At 45.6% G+C, this 25251-nt stretch overlaps 2 protein-coding genes and 2 pseudogenes across 2 annotated transcripts; 1 reads left to right on the top strand and 3 right to left on the bottom strand.

Annotated features, from left to right (window-relative positions):
- Window positions 1-906: 906 nt before the first annotated feature.
- LOC139072225 (spectrin alpha chain, non-erythrocytic 1-like) lies at window positions 907-1937 on the bottom strand. Its single transcript, XM_070555747.1, has 3 exons — window positions 1771-1937; window positions 1074-1690; window positions 907-991 (listed from the first exon to the last, which is right to left on the bottom strand). The coding sequence occupies exons 1-2, from the start codon at window positions 1806-1808 to the stop codon at window positions 1459-1461; spliced, it is 270 nt and encodes an 89-aa protein (XP_070411848.1). The 5' UTR covers window positions 1809-1937; the 3' UTR covers window positions 907-991; window positions 1074-1458.
- On the bottom strand, window positions 1771-6279 carry LOC139072222 (spectrin alpha chain, non-erythrocytic 1-like; annotated as a pseudogene).
- Window positions 6280-13354: 7075 nt separating this feature from the next.
- On the bottom strand, window positions 13355-14195 carry LOC139072098 (dynein axonemal heavy chain 10-like). The gene is made up of 3 exons (XM_070555328.1): window positions 13990-14195; window positions 13771-13916; window positions 13355-13695 (listed from the first exon to the last, which is right to left on the bottom strand). The coding sequence occupies exons 1-3, from the start codon at window positions 14192-14194 to the stop codon at window positions 13546-13548; spliced, it is 501 nt and encodes a 166-aa protein (XP_070411429.1). The 5' UTR covers window position 14195; the 3' UTR covers window positions 13355-13545.
- A 6837-nt stretch (window positions 14196-21032) lies between these two features.
- On the top strand, window positions 21033-25147 carry LOC139072223 (spectrin alpha chain, non-erythrocytic 1-like; annotated as a pseudogene).
- Window positions 25148-25251: the final 104 nt, after the last annotated feature.

The following is a 25251-nucleotide window of genomic DNA, read 5'->3' on the forward strand; positions in this document are numbered from 1 at the left end:
CATGCTTCTGCAAAAAGCCACATCATATCTCTCACTCCTGCCAGCGGCGCTTTTTCTTTAACTTCTATCCGCGTCAAACGGTCCAGCACCACGGCAGGGCTGACCACTCCATTTAACTCTCCCCACGGCCCAGGGCGTCCACCGCGCTGCCTTAACATATCACCAATGGTTCGGAACTCCTCCGTTTCCCAGCCGGGAATCGGCACGGGAATCGGCGTTCCCTCCCCAGAAGCACTCGGCTCCTTTTTGCTTCTCCAAAAACACTTCATTGTTGCAGGAATAGCTTGACTGATCCTGTTCGTGACGCCAAAAATGTTCTAAAATAAAATGTTTTATTTTATTTTAACTACCTTAAAAGACTCAAAGTCTCTTTTTACACTTTATATTTATTTAATCAGGATCGTTGTCAAGTCGACGCCAGAAACAATGAAACACAACTTGAATATCAGATGAACAACAAGGCTTTATTCAACCGGCATTCATACAAGTTATCAATCATGAACAAAACATTTCTCTTACCGTTGCTTATGGGTGGAGAGCTTAACACCCCAGTTAGAAAACGTAATCCATGATAGGTGAAGAACTGAACATATGTAATCCATGAACCTCGTTAGGCAGAATCCTTCAAGCAGCTCTCCCAACCTGAGCTCTGCTCTGCTCCTTATACATTCACTGATGTGCGTGCAAAGCTGCACACCTCCACCATGATTACCCTTGATTACATCCTCATGATCACATTATGTTCGGCTCTACCATGATTACCCTTGATTACATCCTCATGATAAGTGTGATTGACAAACAGTAGTGATCAATAACTTATATAAAGCAATTATACAACAGATGACAAGTTCATTTGTATTACAATACTTAACCCAAGACATGCAGAATACAACACTGACCAAAAACTGATGGAAAAAATGATTTATTTATAAGGAGGAACTTAAGGTGCACAGATAAGTCTGTGGTTGGAACTGCAACAACAGCTCAGCGTCTGGAGGAGGGAGAACACAGGTGAGCTTAGGTTCTGGTTTCAAAATCCATTGTAGGCAGGCAGAGGTGTTCAGCAGACTTACTGTGGTGGGTGTATGTGTTGGCTGGAGGGGGGAGAGGTAGAGAGCCGGGGGAAGCGCAGGAGAGGGAGCAGAGGTGGAGAGAAGCGGGGCGTCCTGGTGGATGGGGCACTGGGTGAGATGAGAGGTGGGTTATGGAGGGTGGTGATAAGGTCCGTGTGTTGAATATCCAAATCCTGGAGTAGAGGTCAGTATCCAATGAGATCGACAGGAATCCTGAAGAATGGTAAATCCAATATAAGAGCAAAAACACTACGACATAACATTAATCCTAGGAACACTAGAGGTAACACGAGTGGCTGGTTACTACCAAAACTGAGGCAATCTTCTGGCGTCAAATTGTGTCCTCCATCCACCTTAAATAGGAAAGCACCCCGCTGATTGCTGATCAGGAACGGCTGGGTGGAGTCACCAGAACCATGAAGAACGTGTCTCCAGAGACAACCCGGGTCCTGGTACCGATCAGGAAGCGGACCTTATCACCCAGAGCTGCCAGGTCACGCTCAAAGCCTTCATGTTCACGCTGCAGAGCCTGAACGCTGGCCAGGTCGTGGCCGTAGTTGTCTGTGTTCAGGGCCTGGTTCTTCTCCTCGATCCACTCTTTGGTCTCATCAGCGTCTCTGAGAAGACATCAGAACTCCGTCTGAGTGTGGGTCCAAACTCTACTGAACCGTAAGCGGCGCATAAGTGTGCGGGGTACTTGTGGAAGCGCTGCACCTCATGGGCGCTGCCCAGCATGTTGCTCCGGTCTTCAGCCAGCTGTTGCAGCGAGCGCCAGCGGTTGTTCAGCTCCTGGAGAGAAACCAAACCCAGAGAGATGAAGGTGGACGCCAGCGGGCTGGACGCCGGACGAGGAAACCTGGAGACGGATCGCTCAGACAGGAAGTGAAGAGCTTCCTCTTACCTTGATGGAATTAAAGTTAGCCGTCGTCTGAATGCCCAGCCGTACGGTCTGAGGTCAAAGGTCACAGGAAACACACACCAGTCAGCAGTCATACAGTTGCATAAAGATAACTGTAGCCATGGCAACCAGCTGACATGTCCCCACTTTCACCAGCACCTGGTGCCTGCCGGGTCACCTGAATTCCTGTGTGAAGTCAGCACGATCGGCCGTGACTGCGGCCATCAGAGGTGACCTCTGATCAGCTGAATGAACTCACCTTCTAGGGTGACGCCGTCTTACCCCGGGTTTCCACGGGAGCCGTCAGCAGCACGTTACTGCAGCAGCACGTCTTGCTCGCGTAAGCTGCTGCTTGGCCCTTCCCACGAGACGCGAAGCAGCAGGGGAGCAGCTGTCACCGACCGAGCACGAAGTCACACGAGTGACTTCGTCAGTAAACACAACAACAAGCAGGAGAAAACTACAACATGGTTTGTGTTTTATGTTCTGTCTGTTTTATAATCACCAATACGGACCTGAAAAACAAAGGAGACCGCTAGCTAGGTGATAACTTCTCACGGGGCCGCAGTTAGTAACCTTTTTTAAAAGTAAAGCAACCGGAAGGCAGTACGTTCTTTATTCTGAAAATCTCGGTAGCTTCTCTCAATTTCCGCGTCCGATTTCCTGTCTTTCCTTCCCCAAAAATGTCGAACTTGACCCATTTCAGAGGCGTCGCGCGTAGAAAATAGAACCGGCGCGTAAAGGCCGCGACATGCTGCTCCTGAGACGCGGCCGACTCGCGCTGCTGACGGTTGCTGACGGCTCCAGTGGAAAAGGTTCTGTTGACCACAGCGGTTCCTATCAGCAGCTATGACGTGCTGCTGCAGTAACGTGCTGCTGACCACTCCTGTGGAAAGCCGGGGTTGGAGTCGGCTTCATCCTGTAAACAAACAAATGAGTGGTAACAAAAACACCACGTCTGGTTCTGGTGGAGGCGGAGGACAACACGCACCTTTCCAGGAGCAGAACCCAGATGTTCTTGTTGCTACAAACAGAGACGAGCAGAGTTAACAAACCAGGAAGTCAGAGGGACCAGCTGCTGCAGACAGGTGACGCTCACCTGAGCCTGAACCATAGGAGCCTCCTCAGCCATCAGACCTTCTGACTCCAGTTCAGATGCCACCTTGTTGATGTCCCTCAGGCGGGACTCGTTGGCCTTCAGGTCCTGCAGGACAAAAGCACCTGCTGATTATCACCTGAGCTGATCTGACAGCTGCTGCTGGAAGACGGAGAGGAGGAAAAGTCCGACCTTCTGGAAGTCGTCAAACTTCTTCTGCAAGACCTCGACCTGCTCCAGGTCCGACCCGTCTCTCCATCCTCATTCAGCTAAAGACGCGAGTTCAAGTAAAACAACCTAAAGTCACACAAACACAAAGCAGGTGTGGAGATGGTCGCTCTGAGCTGGAGGTCGTTCCTTGGCTGTGAAGGGCACACGAACCTTGTTGGTGCTGTTGAGCAGCGTGAGGATGTCGCCCTTCTTCATGGTGACCTCTCGAGGACTCTTCTCCTGGTAGTCGTACAGAGCCAGAACCAGCTCCTTCCCGGTCTCATCGTCAGTTGGAGCCACTTGTTGCTGTCGGGTTAACAGGTCTGGTGTTAGAACGTGGTGGATAAGAATGTTCTGACGGGCCGAGGGTTCTGAACTCACCCTGCAGGACTGGGCCTGCTCCTTCAGGGCCTGGATGCTGCTGCTGTAAGCCGACAGGTCCGACATCAGGGCCTCGTGCTTCTTCAGGAGAGCCTGAGGAGCAGAACATCAAAACCTTCTGCTCGTCTGACACAAGTGGAGCTTTCTCGCAGCGATGGTCCAATCGGATCCGCCACCGTAAAACAAACCCTGCTCAGTTCACCGCAGACGCAGCTCTGCGGGTGTTTAGTGGAAAAGCGTGAGCCTTCTGCCGGCTGCCACGTGTCATGGCTGCTCTGCAGCGGGAACACACATCACAGCTTGTAAACCGTTTGAAATAAGAGTGACGGGAACACATTTGTCATCACTTCCTGTGCGAGGCCAGCACTTCTACCCCTAACCCATGAGACGCTCAAACGAGCAACGACGTCTGGTAGACAACCGAAGGAAATGACAAATACAGAAACACTAATTATGAAGGACTGGAAAGAGAGCAAAGAAAAGCGATTGGAGTTTCTCAGGAAGGGACTTCCATACCTCGGCCAAGTCCTCGTCTTTCCCTTAGTCTGGACTTCCAACGATGGGCTCCTTCTCCCTCATCCAGGACTCGGCCTCATTAGCATCCGCAAAGTACTGCTGGGCCTGCAGAGAGTCCTCCAGGCCCTGCCTCCTCTGGGACGCCTTGGCCTTCAGCGTGTCCCAACGTCCATGAAGCTTCCACAGTTTAGTCTTCACTTCCTCACCAGCGAAGTGACCTGGACCCAAACAAAGTGAGCCAGAACCTGCAGACACCTCAGAAACATGTCAGGACCAGACCTGCTCTACCTTCCTCCACTATGGTCTCTCCTTTCTGGGTGACAGCCTTGATGCGAGGTTCATGACCTGTGATCTCAGCCTGCAGAGCCTGGTGCTTCTTCAGCAGGTTCTGGACACCAATCAGGTCCTTCCCTGAGGACACATGTTAGAGTTCAGCATTATGCAGTAGACAGACCAGTTTAACCTAGGGGTTTCTTTCTTCTACAATCTGCTCTTTAACTGTATTATTTCCTGCTATTTCAGCTGTTAACTTTATTTTCTCTGTAAGTGTTTTTCTCCCCAGAAGAAGCTACAACGATGTTCTGCTGAGCTGTGGTGGCCTCATGGAGGGGGCCATCGTCTAGCACACTGCTGCTAACCACTTAATCATTCTCCCTCTCCTGATAATAACATTTTACTTTCTTTGATGTTGGATGTGGTGCTACTAGTTTACCCGTTTAATTATAGATTCACTAGGATAAATACAATAAAGTTTATCTCTCGCCAAATAGAATATTTACTAAGAAATCACAATGTAACGTGTGTGTGTGTGTGTGTGTGTGTGTGTGTGTGTAAAAGCCATGTGTAGTGTTTATTTATAAAGCATATGTTGTTGGATTTTATCCAGAATCGAGACTTTGAAAATATATAGTTTAATTACAGTTTGATTTATTTGACATCTGTATAATGTTTATTATTTTGTTTTTTCCCCCTAAATACCTAACGTTTGAGTTTAACATGAATATCAGTCATTCATCCCAATACGTGAAGTTACACATTTTAAATTTTAATAGGGGAAGACTGCAGGAGGAAGCAGTAAAATACAGGGGGTCCCCTGCAAAAACTAACTTTACGAGTCTGATGAAACTTGCTGGTATTCCCGCTGCTTCTTCGGTAAACAGCACCAACAAAAACAAAGAAACTTGGGATCTTGTTGGCGTGGCGGTGGGATTTAAGGGAAACGCTGTATGCCCTATAGACTTCTCAACGAGCTGCAGTATTTCTCCGGTCAGATCTGTCTCCGAGTTCCACGAGCGGTCAGCCCGCAGCAGCGAGGCGCCGCATCGGTCAGCCTGCCCGGCCTGACCGCTGGGGATTACCGGATGAAAGAATGGAGCACAGAAGTGTCCCCCCCAAGCGGCGCGCCCCGTCATCTTTCAACCTATTTTTATCTTAAATGCACTGGGTTTTACCCTATTACCCATCTAAATATGCCCTATTAATTATTTTACCGTATTTTACATTTAAATTTCATGGTTAAACAGTACATGCTACATGTTAAACTGAAAGTTAGCTAGCTACTTCGGTAAACTCAGCTAGTTTAAAGGCAGCAGTGACATAAAATACAAATATAGATTTTAACTTTCCGAAAAAAATGAAGTGGAGACTCCTTGGACGCTCTATTAGTGCAATTAATACCACAGCAAGTCATTTTGTCCAACAATTGCACCAATATTATCCAAAACAGAATTCACAAGCACAGAGACTCAAAATCCCAACACAGTTTCCAGGAGAGACCGAGGCTGTACTGAGGCCTTTCCACGGAGCTAGCTATGTGGTCACGTGGGTCTGAGGCGGCGGTCACGTGTGTCGGATGCTCATTAATTATACAGAATTTTAGGCTTTCAATACACTTAAACAGAAGAGTGAGAAAAAAATTCACCCCCCTCAGAGTTGTCATGAGTATAAACTAGATAATTTAGACAAAAAACCATTTTTTGAACCAGGCTGTAAACATGTTTATTTCTGCTGTGAAAATGGCATTTTTAACATGGGAGTCAATGAGGATTTGCTCGCTTCTGGTACCAGCCCCCAGCGGATGAGGGTGGAACTGCAATTTTTCTTACTTCCGGGATGGGACCATTTTTAGAGCGGCATTGTGGGGGCTTGATCCCTACCCACTAACCCATCCTAACCCTAAAAATACCCTCCCCTACCATGACCTTTGAACCCTACCTGATCCTAATAATTTGGACACCCTACAACTAAATTTAAACTCTCCTGAGCCCAAAATAAAATTTAGAAGCCAATTGGAGCTATAATGAGGCCTAATTAGGGATTCACCGGTATACGGTGAATGGAGCCTATAAAAGGAGGGGCCAACACAAAGGACAATCAGAAGCTCACAGACAGTGGAGCTGTCACAAGGAAAGAGGAACAGACTTATTAAAAAGATTTTCTGCTAAATACAATAGCTTACAACATTTATAAATGTTGACAAATTAATCACATGATAGTGGAAAGGCATTCAAGAATAAATAGATTAATTTGAATGTACTGAAGCATGTTTAAAGGCACAAAAACAAGCTATAAACACGCAGCCTAAATGATTACAGTATATTTTATAAATTATAAATTTTATACAATCCATAATCTTAAAAGAAAGTATTTTAATAAAATGAAAACGTTATCTTAAGTTTTGATCTTGCTTTATGCTCATTCAGGCTGTTATTGCCTCTGCTGAATCAGAAATTTGGTGTGAATTTTCTGAGTGTGAAATTATTGTTTGCTATTCTATTTGAACATTAATAAAATTATTAGAAAAATAATTAATAAAACCAGCAACACTTACCAAGAAAACCATTTAGCATTCTCCACTCCGGGATAATCTTCAGCCTTCCAGCATCACAGGCCTAAATCACAGCAGAAACACGTCTTAAGAAATGTTCCTTGTGTGGCAAGGTGGAGAAACGAGCGCCCGGGCAGGATTCGATCCCCAGACTGCCAGGTGAGAGTCACGCACGCTAACCAGTCAGCCAAAGGGACATCCTCCTGTTGGCCTGATGGTAACAGATGGTTACTGGGGTGAAAATAGATGATGATATTGCCTGCTCTACTGAGGTAACGAGAGTTGGCAATGCCATCCAGGCTTGGCACAGAGCAACCAGTGATCTTCTGGGCTGTGCTGATGACTCTACAGTACTTTCCTGTCTGCAGATGAGCACCCTGCCTACCATGTTGTGATGCCGTACGCTAGGATGCTCCCTATGATGGCTCTGTAGAATGTGACCAGCAGCGTCTAGGTCGTTCCTCCTGAGCACTCTCAGGAAGTGGAGACGCTGCCGGGCCATTTTTTTTTTTAGCACCGCTGTGGTATTTGCAGTCCAGGAGCAGTGGCGGCTGGTGAAAAATATTTTTGGTGGGGCTGTGCTTTTTTTTTTTTTTTAAAACAAACTTGTGCTTTCTGAGCTTTGTGCACAACTTCACTATTTCCTGAATTAAGCACAGCTCTTTTATTTCCTGTCTTACATCATTGGACAAACTGATTAATCCAGGTGTGTCTGACTATTGGCACGCTGCCTTGCGGACCAAGGTTGAAAAATACTGCATTAAATTGCACATAAAATAACATGGCCATAAATGGTAAATAGGCAATGCAAGAGGCAAGTAACAAAAACATTTTGTTTAATTTCAACATTTGAGTGAACACCAAAAATTATGAGCAGGTCACTGTTACAGTAATGGTAGTAAACACTACTTAGACAAAATGCCAGAAATTTACACTGTTAAATATTTCTGGAGTGTTGTGCCAAGGTCAACTTTATACAAAGATCAAGTGGATGCATTTGTGTGTGTGTGTGTGTGTGTGTGTGTGTGTGTGTGTGTGTGTGTGTGTGTGTGTGTGTGTGTGTGTGTGTGTGTGATACCTCATTTGTACAGAAATTTTGCCCTTCTGTCCTTCTGAGTGGCAAAGCTCTCGATTAGATTTTTATTGAAGTCAGGAATGTTTGTGACAAGCTTTTTTTCCATGGAGAGCATGGCAAGAGCATTCAGCCGATCCTGTGTCATGGTGTTCCTCAGGAAAGTCTTAATCCTCTTTAAAGTAGAAAAGCACCTCTCTGATTCGGCTGTGGTCATGGGTGTGGTGACAAGAACCTTCAAGAGTGACAGTCTCTGTGAACGTGCTTTGAAGATTGTTCTCCATGAAAAACTGGAAGAGAGTCAGTGCACCAGTGCAAGTCCTGAACTCATGGTTCTCATAGATGAGGGATAGCTCTGTTCTGAGCTTAGCTTTGTTCAGCATGGGGTAGGCCTCTACAGCGGTCGCCAGTGCTGCATCTGGGAACTGTGCTGTGTGTTGCACAAACAAGTCACTTTGTAGCAGAGTGGCAGCAACGAGGTGCTTGGTAAAAGAGAATCGCTCTTTTGCATGGCTCAGGATGGTGTCACAAATCTGTCATATGATAAATAAAAAACAACAGATAAGTACATAGGAAACACTTTCATAGGAAATAATGTCATCAGTATCCTCTTACAAATGTCATATTTCCCAGTTTTTGGGACAATAAAACATTTCTGATTCTCAATTAGATGTTTTTACTTCAAATGTAAAAACATCTAATTGAGAATCAGAAATGTTTTATTGTCCCAAAAGCTGGGAAATTTGTTTGCTGCAGCAGAAGTGTAACTAGTAAAATGGAATCAGATTGATGTATGTACAAATTTACATGAAATACACATTTACATGATTAAATATATATAATAAGTATGTGTGTTGAAATTAGTTTTTACAGTTATTGCACATTAAACAATGTACATGTTATTAAACAAATGTCCCTGTTTGTGGGACAACCAAGGATTTCTGATTCTGATTGTCTTGTTCACAGAAATGTAATGTACAGCTTACCTCTGCACCCAGCTGCTGTTGTTCTCCCTGTCCAAACGTCCTCCGTTTCTTTGTTGGCTGCTGCATTGATGCGCTGCATTCCTCAGTCAGAGAATGAATGGAGTCCCTAATGAGACACAAGTTCCACATCCACATTACTGTTTGTGAAACTAACATACTGGAGAATTTCATCACAATAATATTAAATAAACAAGTATGTACCTGATCTTTTGCATGCTGTTGGTGAAGCTCTGGATGACCCCTGTGATGTAGACAGAGTCAATGTTCCTCTTCTGCAGCTGGTTGAACAGCATGTCCACATGTGGCATGATCTTGTGACACAATGCCAGCAGAAAGCAGAAATCTTCTTCCTCCAGCATTCTCACAAAGCTTCCTGCCTCTCTCTCAGTGATTGGATCAAAGTCATCCGAGTCTCTGATCATCTGGAAAAATCTGAGGAGGTCATCCTTGTGCTCATACACTGTGTTGACAGCACGACTGTGGAAGTTCCACCTGGTTGCTGAAGTTGCTGGAAGTCTGTGTGCCACCACTTGATCAAGCACAGCGGTTCGCTTGAATGACCGGGAGAAGAAAGCAGCAAATCCACCAAGGTCTGAAAAGAAAGTTCTGATCCTGCGGATGTGTGAAGTTGCCTGTTGCATGATGAGGTTCAGCTGATGGGCATAGCAGTGGATGTAGTGTGCACTTGTGTACACATCATTCACCTTACACTGCACTCCACCTGTGGCTCCCCTCATCACTGCAGCCCCATCATAGGCCTGGGCAATTAGTCTTCCCTCTTTTCCAGCAGGGATGATCTTGCTCAGCCTCTCCAACAGTGCTGTGGAAATCGTGTCAGCGGTTGCATTCTGAAGAGGGATGAACTCAAGAAAACGCTCTTGAATGCTGTTCTGACTGTCGAGATACTGTAACACAAGCACCAACTGGCAGCGGGTGGAAATGTCTGTAGTCTCATCTGCCTGAATAGCAAGATAATCTGCATTGTTCACCTCTCCAAGAATGTGGGTTTTAATAACTGACAACATACAGTCCAACAGCTCGTTCTGCACGGTCTTTGAGGTGCCTTTAAAAACTGTCGCCGTCTTCAGATGATCCTCCAACACATTATCAAGTGAAGCAACCAGATCCACTAGGCCCCTGAAGACGCCCGGGTTTTCTGAGGTTTCAGTCTCATCATGGCCACGCAAAGCCAGCTCAAATGCTCCACAAAATTTAACACAGTCAATTATCTTGGACAAAATGTGCCAGTTCCGATCCACTTCTTCATTGTGCTTCCTCACTGCAAGCCTGTGCCCCTCGTCGAGCTGCATGGCAGTGTTAGCTCTGCCTAGCATGGCTAGCTTCACTGTGTTGTCCATGTGCGCCCGGGATGACTCATGTTTCTTCACCTTCTCAGAAAAATGTTTCATGTCCGTAACTCTGTCCTGACTCAACCCACGCCTTATCTGTCCCAGCCGTTTTGAATAACAAACACGGAAAGCAAAATAATGCATTAGCGTGATTGCATCCAGCTAGCCGCTGCTTCCTGGTGTACCAATTTTGGGAGAAGCGACGTGTGTACAGTTTACCTCTCTCCTCCTCCTGCTGGCTTATCTTTACGTCGGGCTGATCTGGTCCAAGCTCTTTAACATTAAGTTTTTCCACCATAGTTCTCCTCTCGAACAGATACTGGAGGAGACCGAACTGAATTCAGTGGCTGCTGAGATCCGGTTTCCATGCTGCTGGTTGTAGGCGCACTGGCGTCCATGTCTACGCTGCGTCATGACCGTCACGAGTCAAAAACGTGCTGGAGTCGAGACTCTCCGAGTTCTACCGAACACCAACGAAACCTTTGGCTGTAGCTCTATCGCCCATTATGCTTCTGAAACGTTCTGAAACAACGTCGCCGCTGATTGGATACATTCCCATTCCTACACTTTGATTTTCTTGTCAGCAATTGGACAACTGGTCCCGTCCTGTTTGGGCGATTGAAAAACAGCACACAGCCTCCACCGCTCGGCAGAGACCGGCAGAGATCAATATATATATATATATATATATATATGATTTATTTTTGTTACAAAACACACAATTAACTTAGAATATGTGATTATTGTTAATTTAATTAATTTATTTTTTTAAATAAAAATTAAAAACGCTGTGGAAACTGGGAGGGCGGCGCCCTATTGCCCTCTACTGGCCAGCCGCCACTGTCCAGGAGAGATCATCAGAGATCTGCATGCCCAGAAACCTCATGGAGTGTACCCTCTCCACACAGTCCCTGTGAATGTAAAGTGGGGCTGGGTTAGCTCTGTCCTTTCTGAAATCCAAGATAATTTCTTTGATTTTTGTGGTGTTCAGTTGGAGGTTGTTTACTGAACACCACACAGTCAGTCTGCTGACCTCATCTCTGTCCTCCTTGAAATGAGTCCAACCATGATGGTGTCATCCACACACTTTATGATGGTGTTTGAGAGATGGGTCGGGCAGCAGTCGGATGTGTAGAGTGTAAAGAGGAAGGGATTCAGAACACATCCTTGAGGAGAGCCGGTGCTGAGTGTGATGGTGATGGACAGGTATGGGCCGAGTCTGACAGACTGTGGCCTATTTGTCAGGAAGTCCTTAATCCAGAGGCAGATGAGGGTGGATAGTCCCAGGATCTCCAGAATGATGTAGTTGAATGCTGAACTGAAGTCCAGGAAGAGCATTCTCACATAGTTTTCTTGGTGCTCCAGATGGCTCAGCGCAGTATGGAGTGCTATGGAGATTGCGTCCTCGGTTGATCAGTTTGCCCTGCAGGCAAATTGGTGGGGGGTCCAGAGTGGGAGGCAGACAGGCCCTGATGTGCTGACAGACCAGTTTCTCAAAGCACTTTATCACTACAGGCATAAGTGCAACAGGCCTGTAGTCGTTCGCTTAGGCTGTCCACAACAGTTTTCCTAGCGATGGGGATGATGGTGGAGGTTTTGAGGCAGGGAGGTACAGTGTTGAGTGACAAGGACAGGTTGAAGATTTTAGTGAAGACCCCAGACAGTTGGTCAGCACATGCTCTGAGAACATTCCCATGTATTCCGTCAGGGCCTGCTGCCTTCCTGAGCTTCACTGACCTCAGAGCACATCTCACTTGATGCTCCTGAAGTGTCAGTGTGCCAGTACTGGGCACAGGTAGGAAGGGGTGTGACAGCTGACGGCCTGTTTCTCCCTCTGGAGCTGGGCCTGGAGCTGGGGCACATTGGCGAGCACCTGGTAGCCCGGCCGGGCACAGCCCAAAGAGGAGATGTGGGTCCCCCTTTCCATGAGCTCACCACTCGTGGGAGGAGCCAAAAGAGTGGGTGCATTGTGTGGCTGTGTCGGGTGGTAGCCAGTTGTGGGGGGACGGGCCCTGACTGTGGTTTGTGCTCATGCACCAAACTGCAGCTCAGACTACTCACCATTCTTGGAGTGTACATTTTGAAGATGAAAGGCTACTTTTACTCTGCTATATTTGGCAACATTTAATTTGTTACTTAAAAAAATTATTTCACACAATAAATAACATCAGATCACTCTACAAGTGGATCTATCAGTTGCTCTTTCACTAATCAGATGTTGCCAAGCAGTCACATGACCACCAGATCCATTGCTGTGGGAGGGTGCGTATTACGGCTATTTAAAACAGGCATGGATATAGAAGAAATGCATGAAAATGGCACAAGCCACCGTCCTCATTTCTAAAACTGGCGAGCATCCCTGGCTGCATATTCAAAGTATATTTCACTTAAAAACACTCTGCTTTAAGGGGTTGGATTGGGAGGTTAACCACCAAATAGTTCCCATGCACAGCTACAACTCATCGTCCCCCCCCCCCCCCCCCCCATGGAGATGGGTCAAAAACGGAGATGTAATTTCACCAGTGTGTGATGATGACTTTAACTTTGATGACTCTGAAGTAATTACTGGGCCTTCAAACGATTTAAAATGAGCTTAAATTTACAGGGGATAAAGTCCAAGATTTCATTAGGCACAAATATGCAAGTTTTGTTCATCTATCTATAAACGTACATACACTTGTGTGATCCAATAGGGACAGAGTAAATAAAATGACAACATTAGTTTCTTATTTAAAAGTTTAATAAGAACACACACCCAACATTACATTTCTGTGTTGAGGCACAAACACACATTTAAAAGTTTAACAAGAACACACACCCAACATTACATTTCTGTGTTGAGGCACAAACACACATTTAAAAGTTTAATAAGAACACACACCCAACATTACATTTCTGTGCTGAGGCACAAACACACATTTAAAAGTTTAACAAGAACACACACCCAACATTACATTTCTGTGTTGAGGCACAAACACACATTTAAAAGTTTAATAAGAACACACACCCAACATTACATTTCTGTGCTGAGGCACAAACACACATTTAAAAGTTTAACAAGAACACACACCCAACATTACATTTCTGTGCTGAGGCACAAACACACATTTAAAAGTTTAATAGGAACTCACACAAGATTACATGTCTGTGTTGAGGCACAAACACACTCCCTGAAGGACCCAGTCTGAGATGTCTATGTTGGTACACAGATCAGCCTCAAACACCAGCCCCACACCCATTTCATTCCTGCGGGTTGATGTGGTGTAAACTGGTGTCCTCAATGTATCCTGGTAGGAATGAAGACAGTCACAGAGGAATATCCCAAATAAAATAAATGTGTAGAGCAGTGTGGGTATCCATACCTCCAGTCCAAGACAGTGTGTCTTTATGGGGATGATTTTGAGAATGGGAAGTTCAACAACCTGAACTTTTGTTTTACTTGTCATCAAGCAGCCCTTCTCCATGTCCCAGTCTGCTCCCTCCAGATACAGGCCAGATGCGAAGCAGCCTAAGGCCAATACCACTGTTAGTTCTACAACTACCTACTAACCATGCGGGAAAGGATAAATGTCTTTTGTTACCTTCTTTTGGTCTGTCAGTGACCTCAACCTCGCTGCGGAAGGGGGTCACTTTTGTGTACAGAGTGGAACGATCCAGAGGCCAGCCATTTTTCCTGCATGCAGCTTGAACCAGAGCAGTCAGGTAGGACTCTGGGACGTGAAGCCCTGCCAGCCATATCACTTTTGGCTCTCCCTTGTCCACCTTGTAGACAAAACATATACACATAATCCTGGCACACGAATATAATTTATTTGAAGGTCGTGTTCACAGAGAAACATAATACTTGTTCTTTTTGAAATACGATTGTTCACATTCTGGGTAATTTTAGACCATGGCTAGGCTACAAGAAACCTCCTGTGTATTCTTGCTTAGCTAGCTAAATGGCTAACAAACGGAGAACAGATGCCTCGATAGAACATGAACACTGGAACACGCCTTGGCGGTTTCTGATGATATATCTCCTAGGCAACTGGGATGGGACCAAGACATCAAGGCAAGGTTTCTTGACATTGAGAATCACCCTAAGTCTCCTCCTTTCCCAGTTGGCTCATGGGTCCCCAGAAGAACAAAAAAACAAATGCAAGTCAATGGGGCTAAAAGAGCTATTTGCTAATCTGCTTTGCCTTTCGCCCTGGATTGCAAATATTTAATACTTCTATTTAAATGAAAAGAAATGAAGTATGTTTTGACCATGCCAGTCACATACTTTGAGATTTATCAGCTTGTAAACATTTGTAATTAATATGACTACAAATCGGACATCGGGACGTCGCATATATGACGCCACCACATAATCTCCTTTCCCTTAGCATAGCTCCTACTTACCACAGGGCCAGATTTCTGGTGGTCCTTTCTTAGAACTTAACCTTACCATTCCCTGTTACAAATGCTTTTGCTGAGTGAAGCATCTCAGAACTGAGGCTCATCAATGACACAAAAACACTTGTGTGGCCTGGCCATCACAAACTCAGCTCAGCTTAACTCAGAAGTGTCACAGCGAGATCATATCTCTCCTGTCTTAGCTTCCCTACATTGGCTGCCTGTTAAATTCAGAATAGAATTTAAGATCCTCCTTCTCACATAAAAAGCTCTTAATAATCAAGCTCCATCATACATCAGTGATCTGATTGTTCCATATGTTCCTAACCGAGCACTTCGCTCTCAGACTGCAGGTTTACTGGTGGTTCCCAGAATATCTAAAAATAGGATGGGAGGCAGATCTTTTAGTTATCAGGCTCCTCTCCTGTGGAACCAGCTCCCAGCCTTAGTCCGTGAGGCAGACACCTTGTCTACTTTTAAGACTAGTCTTAAAACATTTTTATTTGATGGGGCCTATGGTTAAAATCTGATGTTAGCCCAGATCTGGAAAAGTGGGGGAGTAGAGGGAGGTGGAGTGTACAGTCAGTAAAGATGACTCTTCGTTGCCCTGCCTCCAACATGCCTCCATCTAAAGGCTAGGTTATCCAGAGTTATCTCTGTAGTTATGCTGCTATAGGCTTAGACTGCTGGAGGACACACTGACCACTTTCCACACTTGACTACTTTCTTCTACAATCCACTCTTTAACCGTATTATTTCCTGCTATTTCAGCTGTTAACTTTAATTTTTCTCTAAGTGTTTTGCTCCCCAGAAGAAGCTACAGTGATGTTCTGCTGACCTGTGGTGGCCTCATGGAGGGGGCCATCGGGTTGAACGCTGTTGCTAACCACTTAAACATTCTCCCTCTCCTGATAATAGCATTTTACTCTCTTTGGCATTGAATGTGCTACTACTAGTTTACCAATTTAATTATAGATTCACTAGGATAAATACAATAAAGTTTATCTTTCACCAAATAGAATATTTACTAACAAATCACAATGTAACCATAGAAACACTACTTGGTATATAGGTTGTGTGTGTGTGTGTGTGTGTGTGTGTGTGTGTGTGTGTGTGTGTGTGTGTGTGTGTGTGTGTGTGTGTGTGTGTCTGCTCTGTCTTTTTGATCCCCAGTGAGTCGTGGTGGATGGCTGCTTATACTGAGCCAGGGTCCTCTGGAGGTTTCTTCCTGTTAAAAGGGAGTTTTCCTCTCCACTGTCGCTGCATGCTTGCTTAGTATGAGGATTGCTGTAAAGTCACTGGCACTAGTCAGTGACTCGATGCAATTTGCTGGGTTCGTTCTATAGGAAACGTTTTACTGATTGGCTTAATTAACTGACCTGTATTGGAATGCTTACTATGTTAAGTGCCTTGAGATGACTCTTGTCGTGATTTATAAATAAACTTGAATTGAATTGAAAGATGATCACATTTTACGACTTCAAACCCATAAAAAAGATGTGTGCATTTGCAAAAGGCTTTCTGATAGAGTTGGTTTAAAGTACTCTGACTCCATCCTATGTTCTTTTATTTGCACAGGTTGCTGAGCTAAGGTTTGCATTCCATGAAGGAACCAGCCTTACCAAGTGAAAACAAAGACCATCCCAAGTCAAAACCACATTCTTAAATTAAATCCAGTAGCAGAAGGCATCTGTGCACATAGATTAGGCCTCCCAGCTACTCTGCCTTTACAGGAACTCGAATCTGGTAAAACCAGATCTGTGTGAGAAGTTGCACAAAGGAAAAGAGTTTATCATTCAAACATTTCTTTAAACTTCCTATCCTTTGTTTCACACACACACACACACACACACACACACCTGAACAGACCAGACCAGAACAGAACAGAACAGAACAGATCAGAACAGAACAGACCAGATCAGACAGAACAGACAGAAAAACAGATAGACAGACAGACAGACAAACAGATAGACAGTCAAAATTGTAGCTACACAATCACACAGGTTTCACTCAAAAACTCAGATATGCACACTCTGATGCCTAAAGCCTGGTTTATGCTTCTCCGTCAGCTCCGCAAGGGACAGACATGCACGGATTGACGGAAGCGTTTTGCTCTCATACTTCTCCGTCTCCTGGAGAGTGTTGCAAAGCAATTGCCCGGCAGGACCACAGAGGACGTAGCGCTGTTCTGTGGTATCCTGTCATGTATCGGTCCAAGATCGTGTGTTTATATTGTTTTTTTGTGTATATAAGAGACTTTTAACACGGACATATTTGTCTCTCATTCTCCCACCGCTTCATGCGCTTCCCACCTCTAAACCCACGTTTCCTGTCATTTCCGTCCACAAATAAAACGCTTGCTGCGCATCTTTTCACTCCTCCAGTCACGGGAGAATTAAACATTCATATTTTTAGAGTTTTTTCGCGAGGTATTCTTCAAGCTTCTCCGTGTCTGCCGCTAGTTATCCTCGGCTCTCTTTGCAATGGTGGCGCTGTAAACAACAGCGGCGTCCTGACCAATCACAAGCTTGCGTAATCCGTCTCGTTCGACGGATGTTTAAAAAAGTGGGCTCGACTCCGTACGTACTTGCGTGCCCTAATGGTGTTGCGTGTCTCCGCACTGACGCAGACGGAGAAGCATAAATCAGGCTGGCACGCATACTTACACAGCAGCTTTCACACACACACATATACACAGATATTCACTGAAGCACAGCTCACAGCTGGGTTTTTAACCCTTTAACACAGCTTTTCACAGACACAGAACAGACAGAACAGAACAGACCAAACACAACACAGAGACACAACGAGTCGGCCGACGCACAAAATGACAAGGAGTAAATCTTAAAACGGTTTGGATTATTTTAGCCAATTACAACGATGATTAACTCTCCGCACCATGAAATATTTAACAATACCATCGTCAGTAAGTTTACATAGTGGTTTGCAAGTCCAACCTTATTACGACCCACCCATCTCTCATTGCTGCACGGTTAGGGTTAGGCTAACCCTAACCCTAACCCTCTTTGGGCTGTTCCCGGCCGGGCTACCAGGTGCTCGCCAATGTGCCCCAGCTCCAGGCCCAGCTCCAGAGGGAGAAACAGGCCGTCAGCTGTCACACCCCTTCCTACCTGTGCCCATTACTGGCACACTGACACTTCAGGAGCATCAAGTGAGATGTGCTCTGAGGTCAGTGAAGCTCAGGAAGGCAGCAGGCCCTGACGGAATACATGGGAATGTTCTCAGAGCATGTGCTGACCAACTGTCTGGGGTCTTCACTAAAATCTTCAACCTGTCCTTGTCACTCAACACTGTACCTCCCTGCCTCAAAACCTCCACCATCATCCCCATCGCTAGGAAAACTGTTGTGGACAGCCTAAGCGAACGACTACAGGCCTGTTGCACTTATGCCTGTAGTGATAAAGTGCTTTGAGAAACTGGTCTGTCAGCACATCAGGGCCTGTCTGCCTCCCACTCTGGACCCCCCACCAATTTGCCTGCAGGGCAAACTGATCAACCGAGGACGCAATCTCCATAGCACTCCATACTGCGCTGAGCCATCTGGAGCACCAAGAAAACTATGTGAGAATGCTCTTCCTGGACTTCAGTTCAGCATTCAACTACATCATTCTGGAGATCCTGGGACTATCCACCCTCATCTGCCTCTGGATTAAGGACTTCCTGACAAATAGGCCACAGTCTGTCAGACTCGGCCCATACCTGTCCATCACCATCACACTCAGCACCGGCTCTCCTCAAGGATGTGTTCTGAATCCCTTCCTCTTTACACTCTACACATCCGACTGCTGCCCGACCCATCTCTCAAACACCATCATAAAGTGTGTGGATGACACCGTCATGGTTGGACTCATTTCAAGGAGGACAGAGATGAGGTCAGCAGACTGACTGTGTGGTGTTCAGTAAACAACCTCCAACTGAACACCACAAAAATCAAAGAAATGATCATGGATTTCAGAAAGGACAGAGCTAACCCAGCCCCACTTTACATTCACAGGGACTGTGTGGAGAGGGTACACTCCATGAGGTTTCTGGGCGTACAGATCTCTGATGATCTCTCCTGGACTGCAAATACCACAGCGGTGCTAAAAAAAAATGGCCCGGCAGCGTCTCCACTTCCTGAGAGTGCTCTGGAGGAACGACCTAGACGCTGCTGGTCACATTCTACAGAGCCATCATAGGGAGCATCCTAGCGTACGGCATCACAACATGGTAGGCAGGGTGCTCATCTGCAGACAGGAAAGTACTGTAGAGTCATCAGCACAGCCCAGAAGATCACTGGTTGCTCTGTGCCAAGCCTGGATGGCATTGCCAACTCTCGTTACCTCAGTAGAGCAGGCAATATCATCATCTATTTTCACCCCAGTAACCATCTGTTACCATCAGGCCAACAGGAGGATGTCCCTTTGGCTGACTGGTTAGCGTGCGTGACTCTCACCTGGCAGTCTGGGGATCGAATCCTGCCCGGGCGCTCGTTTCTCCACCTTGCCACACAAGGAACATTTCTTAAGACGTGTTTCTGCTGTGATTTAGGCCTGTGATGCTGGAAGGCTGAAGATTATCCCGGAGTGGAGAATGCTAAATGGTTTTCTTGGTAAGTGTTGCTGGTTTTATTAATTATTTTTCTAATAATTTTATTAATGTTCAAATAGCATAGCAAACAATAATTTCACACTCAGAAAATTCTCACCAAATTTCTGATTCAGCAGAGGCAATAACAGCCTGAATGAGCATAAAGCAAGATCAAAACTTAAGATAACGTTTTCATTTTATTAAAATACTTTCTTTTAAGATTATGGATTGTATAAAATTTATAATTTATAAAATATACTGTAATCATTTAGGCTGCGTGTTTATAGCTTGTTTTTGTGCCTTTAAACATGCTTCAGTACATTCAAATTAATCTATTTATTCTTGAATGCCTTTCCACTATCATGTGATTAATTTGTCAACATTTATAAATGTTGTAAGCTATTGTATTTAGCAGAAAATCTTTTTAATAAGTCTGTTCCTCTTTCCTTGTGACAGCTCCACTGTCTGTGAGCTTCTGATTGTCCTTTGTGTTGGCCCCTCCTTTTATAGGCTCCATTCACCGTATACCGGTGAATCCCTAATTAGGCCTCATTATAGCTCCAATTGGCTTCTAAATTTTATTTTGGGCTCAGGAGAGTTTAAATTTAGTTGTAGGGTGTCCAAATTATTAGGATCAGGTAGGGTTCAAAGGTCATGGTAGGGGAGGGTATTTTTAGGGTTAGGATGGGTTAGTGGGTAGGGATCAAGCCCCCACAATGCCGCTCTAAAAATGGTCCCATCCCGGTGTCGGTACAGTATCTGCTCGGGTGCAAGATCGGCTCGGGGTCCTTCGACTGCCGATGACGTCAAAGTACGGCAAACCCACTCGGACAAAATACACTACACATCTATACTGTTGGAAAGAATTTAGCAGTTTCGTTATTAAAATAATGTTTCTTAAGACGTAAGTTTGTGTTTATAATAGTATTTGTAAAATAAAACACTATATTTGATTCATGTTGAACTCCTCTTTGAGCACCCTTGAAGGATCATAGGTATTAGCAACACCTGTGAAATTGTATTTGCAGGAAAGAAGTGTGTCCCGTTTATTGAAGTATTTGTGTTGAGTTTTTGACGTCTTGTCCATGCGTAGTTCAGTTACGCTCATAGCTGCTAGCCAAAGCTCTGGAGTTAAAAGTTTTCTGGCTTTACTAAAATACCTGTCTGTACTTATTTGATTGATGGTAGTTTTACTTTCTATTAGACTCCAAATGTAATCATTTGGCACGTTTCTAATTCATAATTTGTAATAATGTAATCGGCGATATTAGCATTAGCATTCCTATGGGTTTTTCCATGTATATTAGCATTACGCTAACCACTCGCTGCCAAATTGCAGCCTTTGCCATTAGAAAATCTCCTTTTGTCACATCGCAATTTAATTGCACATGCAGTTAATCGTTCAGCCCTAATATACTTGCAGCTCTATGCTAAAAGTGTATTTTCAAAGAGGTAATAATGGATTTCTTTGTAAAAGTTGTCCATCTTTCCAATAGAAAAAATTTGCCTGGACCAACGTCACGTGATAACAACGTTGCGTGATTACGTAATTCTGTAAGGTTCATGTTCAGCCAATCAACTACTTAGACGTCATCGGCAGTCGACGGACCCGAGCCGATCTTGCACCCGAGCAGATCTTGTACCGACACCGGAAGTAAGAAAAATTGCAGTTCCACCCTCATCCGCTGGGGGCTGGTACCAGAAGCGAGCAAATCCTCATTGACTCCCATGTTAAAAATGCCATTTTCACAGCAGAAATAAACATGTTTACAGCCTGGTTCAAAAAATGTTTTTTTGTCTAAATTATCTAGTTTATACTCATGACAACTCTGAGGGGGGTGAATTTTTTTCTCACTCTTCTGTTTAAGTGTATTGAAAGCCTAAAATTCTGTATAATTAATGAGCATCCGACACACGTGACCGCCGCCTCAGACCCACGTGACCACATAGCTAGCTCCGTGGAAAGGCCTCAGTACAGCCTCGGTCTCTCCTGGAAACTGTGTTGGGATTTTGAGTCTCTGTGCTTGTGAATTCTGTTTTGGATAATATTGGTGCAATTGTTGGACAAAATGACTTGCTGTGGTATTAATTGCACTAATAGAGCGTCCAAGGAGTCTCCACTTCATTTTTTTCGGAAAGTTAAAATCTATATTTGTATTTTATGTCACTGCTGCCTTTAAACTAGCTGAGTTTACCGAAGTAGCTAGCTAACTATCAGTTTAACATGTAGCATGTACTGTTTAACCATGAAATTTAAATGTAAAATACGGTAAAATAATTAATAGGGCATATTTAAATGGGTAATAGGGTAAAACCCAGTGCATTTAAGATAAAAATGGGTTGAAAGATGACGGGGCGCGCCGCTTGGGGGGGACACTTCTGTGCTCCATTCTTTCATCCGGTAATCCCCAGCGGTCAGGCCGGGCAGGCTGACTGATGCGGCGCCTCGCTGCTGCGGGCTGTCCGCTCGTGGAACTCGGAGACAGATCTGACCGGAGAAATACTGCAGCTCGTTGAGAAGTCTATAGGGCATACAGCGTTTCCCTTAAATCCCACCGCCACGCCAACAAGATCTCAAGTTTCTTTGTTTTTGTTGGCGCTGTTTACTGAAGAAGCAGCGGGAATACCAGCAAGTTTCATCAGACTCGTAAAGTTAGTTTTTGCAGGGGACCCCCTGTATTTTACTGCTCCCTCCTGCAGTCTACCCCTATTAAAATTTAAAATGTGTAACTTCACGTATTGGGATGAATGACTGATATTCATGTTAAACTCAAACGTTAGGTATTTAGGGGGAAAAAACAAAATAATAAACATTATACAGATGTCAAATAAATCAAACTGTAATTAAACTATATATTTTCAAAGTCTCGATTCTGGATAAAATCCAACAACATATGCTTTATAAATAAACACTACACATGGCTTTTACACACACACACACACACACACACACACACACACGTTACATTGTGATTTCTTAGTAAATATTCTATTTGGCGAGAGATAAACTTTATTGTATTTATCCTAGTGAATCTATAATTAAACGGGTAAACTAGTAGCACCACATCCAACATCAAAGAAAGTAAAATGTTATTATCAGGAGAGGGAGAATGATTAAGTGGTTAGCAGCAGTGTGCTAGACGATGGCCCCCTCCATGAGGCCACCACAGCTCAGCAGAACATCGTTGTAGCTTCTTCTGGGGAGAAAAACACTTACAGAGAAAATAAAGTTAACAGCTGAAATAGCAGGAAATAATACAGTTAAAGAGCAGATTGTAGAAGAAAGAAACCCCTAGGTTAAACTGGTCTGTCTACTGCATAATGCTGAACTCTAACATGTGTCCTCAGGGAAGGACCTGATTGGTGTCCAGAACCTGCTGAAGAAGCACCAGGCTCTGCAGGCTGAGATCACAGGTCATGAACCTCGCATCAAGGCTGTCACCCAGAAAGGCGAGACCATAGTGGAGGAAGGTAGAGCAGGTCTGGTCCTGACATGTTTCTGAGGTGTCTGCAGGTTCTGGCTCACTTTGTTTGGGTCCAGGTCACTTCGCTGGTGAGGAAGTGAAGACTAAACTGTGGAAGCTTCATGGACGTTGGGACACGCTGAAGGCCAAGGCGTCCCAGAGGAGGCAGGGCCTGGAGGACTCTCTGCAGGCCCAGCAGTACTTTGCGGATGCTAATGAGGCCGAGTCCTGGATGAGGGAGAAGGAGCCCATCGTTGGAAGTCCAGACTAAGGGAAAGACGAGGACTTGGCCGAGGTATGGAAGTCCCTTCCTGAGAAACTCCAATCGCTTTTCTTTGCTCTCTTTCCAGTCCTTCATAATTAGTGTTTCTGTATTTGTCATTTCCTTCGGTTGTCTACCAGACGTCGTTGCTCGTTTGAGCGTCTCATGGGTTAGGGGTAGAAGTGCTGGCCTCGCACAGGAAGTGATGACAAATGTGTTCCCGTCACTCTTATTTCAAACGGTTTACAAGCTGTGATGTGTGTTCCCGCTGCAGAGCAGCCATGACACGTGGCAGCCGGCAGAAGGCTCACGCTTTTCCACTAAACACCCGCAGAGCTGCGTCTGCGGTGAACTGAGCAGGGTTTGTTTTACGGTGGCGGATCCGATTGGACCATCGCTGCGAGAAAGCTCCACTTGTGTCAGACGAGCTGAAGGTTCTGATGTTCTGCTCCACAGGCTCTCCTGAAGAAGCACGAGGCCCTGATGTCGGACCTGTCGGCTTACAGCAGCAGCATCCAGGCCCTGAAGGAGCAGGCCCAGTCCTGCAGGGTGAGTTCAGAACCCTCGGCCCGTCAGAACATTCTTATCCACCACGTTCTAACACCAGACCTGTTAATCCGACAGCAACAAGTGGCTCCAACTGACGATGAGACCGGTAAGGAGCTGGTTCTGGCTCTGTACGACTACCAGGAGAAGAGTCCTCGAGAGGTCACCATGAAGAAGGGCGACATCCTCACGCTGCTCAACAGCACCAACAAGGTTCGTGTGCCCTTCACAGCCAAGGAACGACCTCCAGCTCAGAGCGACCATCTCCACACCTGCTTTGTGTTTGTGTGACTTTAGGTTGTTTTACTTGAACTCGCGTCTTTAGCTGAATGAGGATGGAGAGACGGGTCGGACCTGGAGCAGGTCGAGGTCTTGCAGAAGAAGTTTGACGACTTCCAGAAGGTCGGACTTTTCCTCCTCTCCGTCTTCCAGCAGCAGCTGTCAGATCAGCTCAGGTGATAATCAGCAGGTGCTTTTGTCCTGCAGGACCTGAAGGCCAACGAGTCCCGCCTGAGGGACATCAACAAGGTGGCATCTGAACTGGAGTCAGAAGGTCTGATGGCTGAGGAGGCTCCTATGGTTCAGGCTCAGGTGAGCGTCACCTGTCTGCAGCAGCTGGTCCCTCTGACTTCCTGGTTTGTTAACTCTGCTCGTCTCTGTTTGTAGCAACAAGAACATCTGGGTTCTGCTCCTGGAAAGGTGCGTGTTGTCCTCCGCCTCCACCAGAACCAGACGTGGTGTTTTTGTTACCACTCATTTGTTTGTTTACAGGATGAAGCCGACTCCAACCCCGGCTTTCCACAGGAGTGGTCAGCAGCACGTTACTGCAGCAGCACGTCATAGCTGCTGATAGGAACCGCTGTGGTCAACAGAACCTTTTCCACTGGAGCCGTCAGCAACCGTCAGCAGCGCGAGTCGGCCGCGTCTCAGGAGCAGCATGTCGCGGCCTTTACGCGCCGGTTCTATTTTCTACGCGCGACGCCTCTGAAACGGGTCAAGTTCGACATTTTTGGGGAAGGAAAGACAGGAAATCGGACGCGGAAATTGAGAGAAGCTACCGAGATTTTCAGAATAAAGAACGTACTGCCTTCCGGTTGCTTTACTTTTAAAAAAGGTTACTAACTGCGGCCCCGTGAGAAGTTATCACATAGCTAGCGGTCTCCTTTGTTTTTCAGGTCCGTATTGGTGATTATAAAACAGACAGAACATAAAACACAAACCATGTTGTAGTTTTCTCCTGCTTGTTGTTGTGTTTACTGACGAAGTCACTCGTGTGACTTCGTGCTCGGTCGGTGACAGCTGCTCCCCTGCTGCTTCGCGTCTCGTGGGAAGGGCCAAGCAGCAGCTTACGCGAGCAAGACGTGCTGCTGCAGTAACGTGCTGCTGACGGCTCCCGTGGAAACCCGGGGTAAGACGGCGTCACCCTAGAAGGTGAGTTCATTCAGCTGATCAGAGGTCACCTCTGATGGCCGCAGTCACGGCCGATCGTGCTGACTTCACACAGGAATTCAGGTGACCCGGCAGGCACCAGGTGCTGGTGAAAGTGGGGACATGTCAGCTGGTTGCCATGGCTACAGTTATCTTTATGCAACTGTATGACT

This window comes from Nothobranchius furzeri, chromosome 10, assembly GCF_043380555.1.
Source record: "Nothobranchius furzeri strain GRZ-AD chromosome 10, NfurGRZ-RIMD1, whole genome shotgun sequence".
Taxonomy (NCBI): domain Eukaryota; kingdom Metazoa; phylum Chordata; class Actinopteri; order Cyprinodontiformes; family Nothobranchiidae; genus Nothobranchius; species Nothobranchius furzeri.

What these genes read in the sequence shown, in the direction of transcription:
- LOC139072225 (XM_070555747.1), bottom strand. Translation starts at nt 1,808, where the DNA reads ATGCTGGGCAGCGCCCATGAGGTGCAGCGCTTCCACAA. An exon ending in GAGGTGCAGCGCTTCCACAA is followed by an intron (nt 1,691 to 1,770) that starts GTACCCCGCACA and finishes ATGTCTTCTCAG; the next exon opens with AGACGCTGATGAGACCAAAG.
- LOC139072098 (XM_070555328.1), bottom strand. Translation starts at nt 14,194, where the DNA reads ATGTGTATATGTTTTGTCTACAAGGTGGACAAGGGAGAGCCAAAAGTG. An exon ending in CACTGACAGACCAAAAGAAG is followed by an intron (nt 13,917 to 13,989) that starts GTAACAAAAGAC and finishes TATTGGCCTTAG; the next exon opens with GCTGCTTCGCATCTGGCCTG. An exon ending in CACACTGTCTTGGACTGGAG is followed by an intron (nt 13,696 to 13,770) that starts GTATGGATACCC and finishes CATTCCTACCAG; the next exon opens with GATACATTGAGGACACCAGT.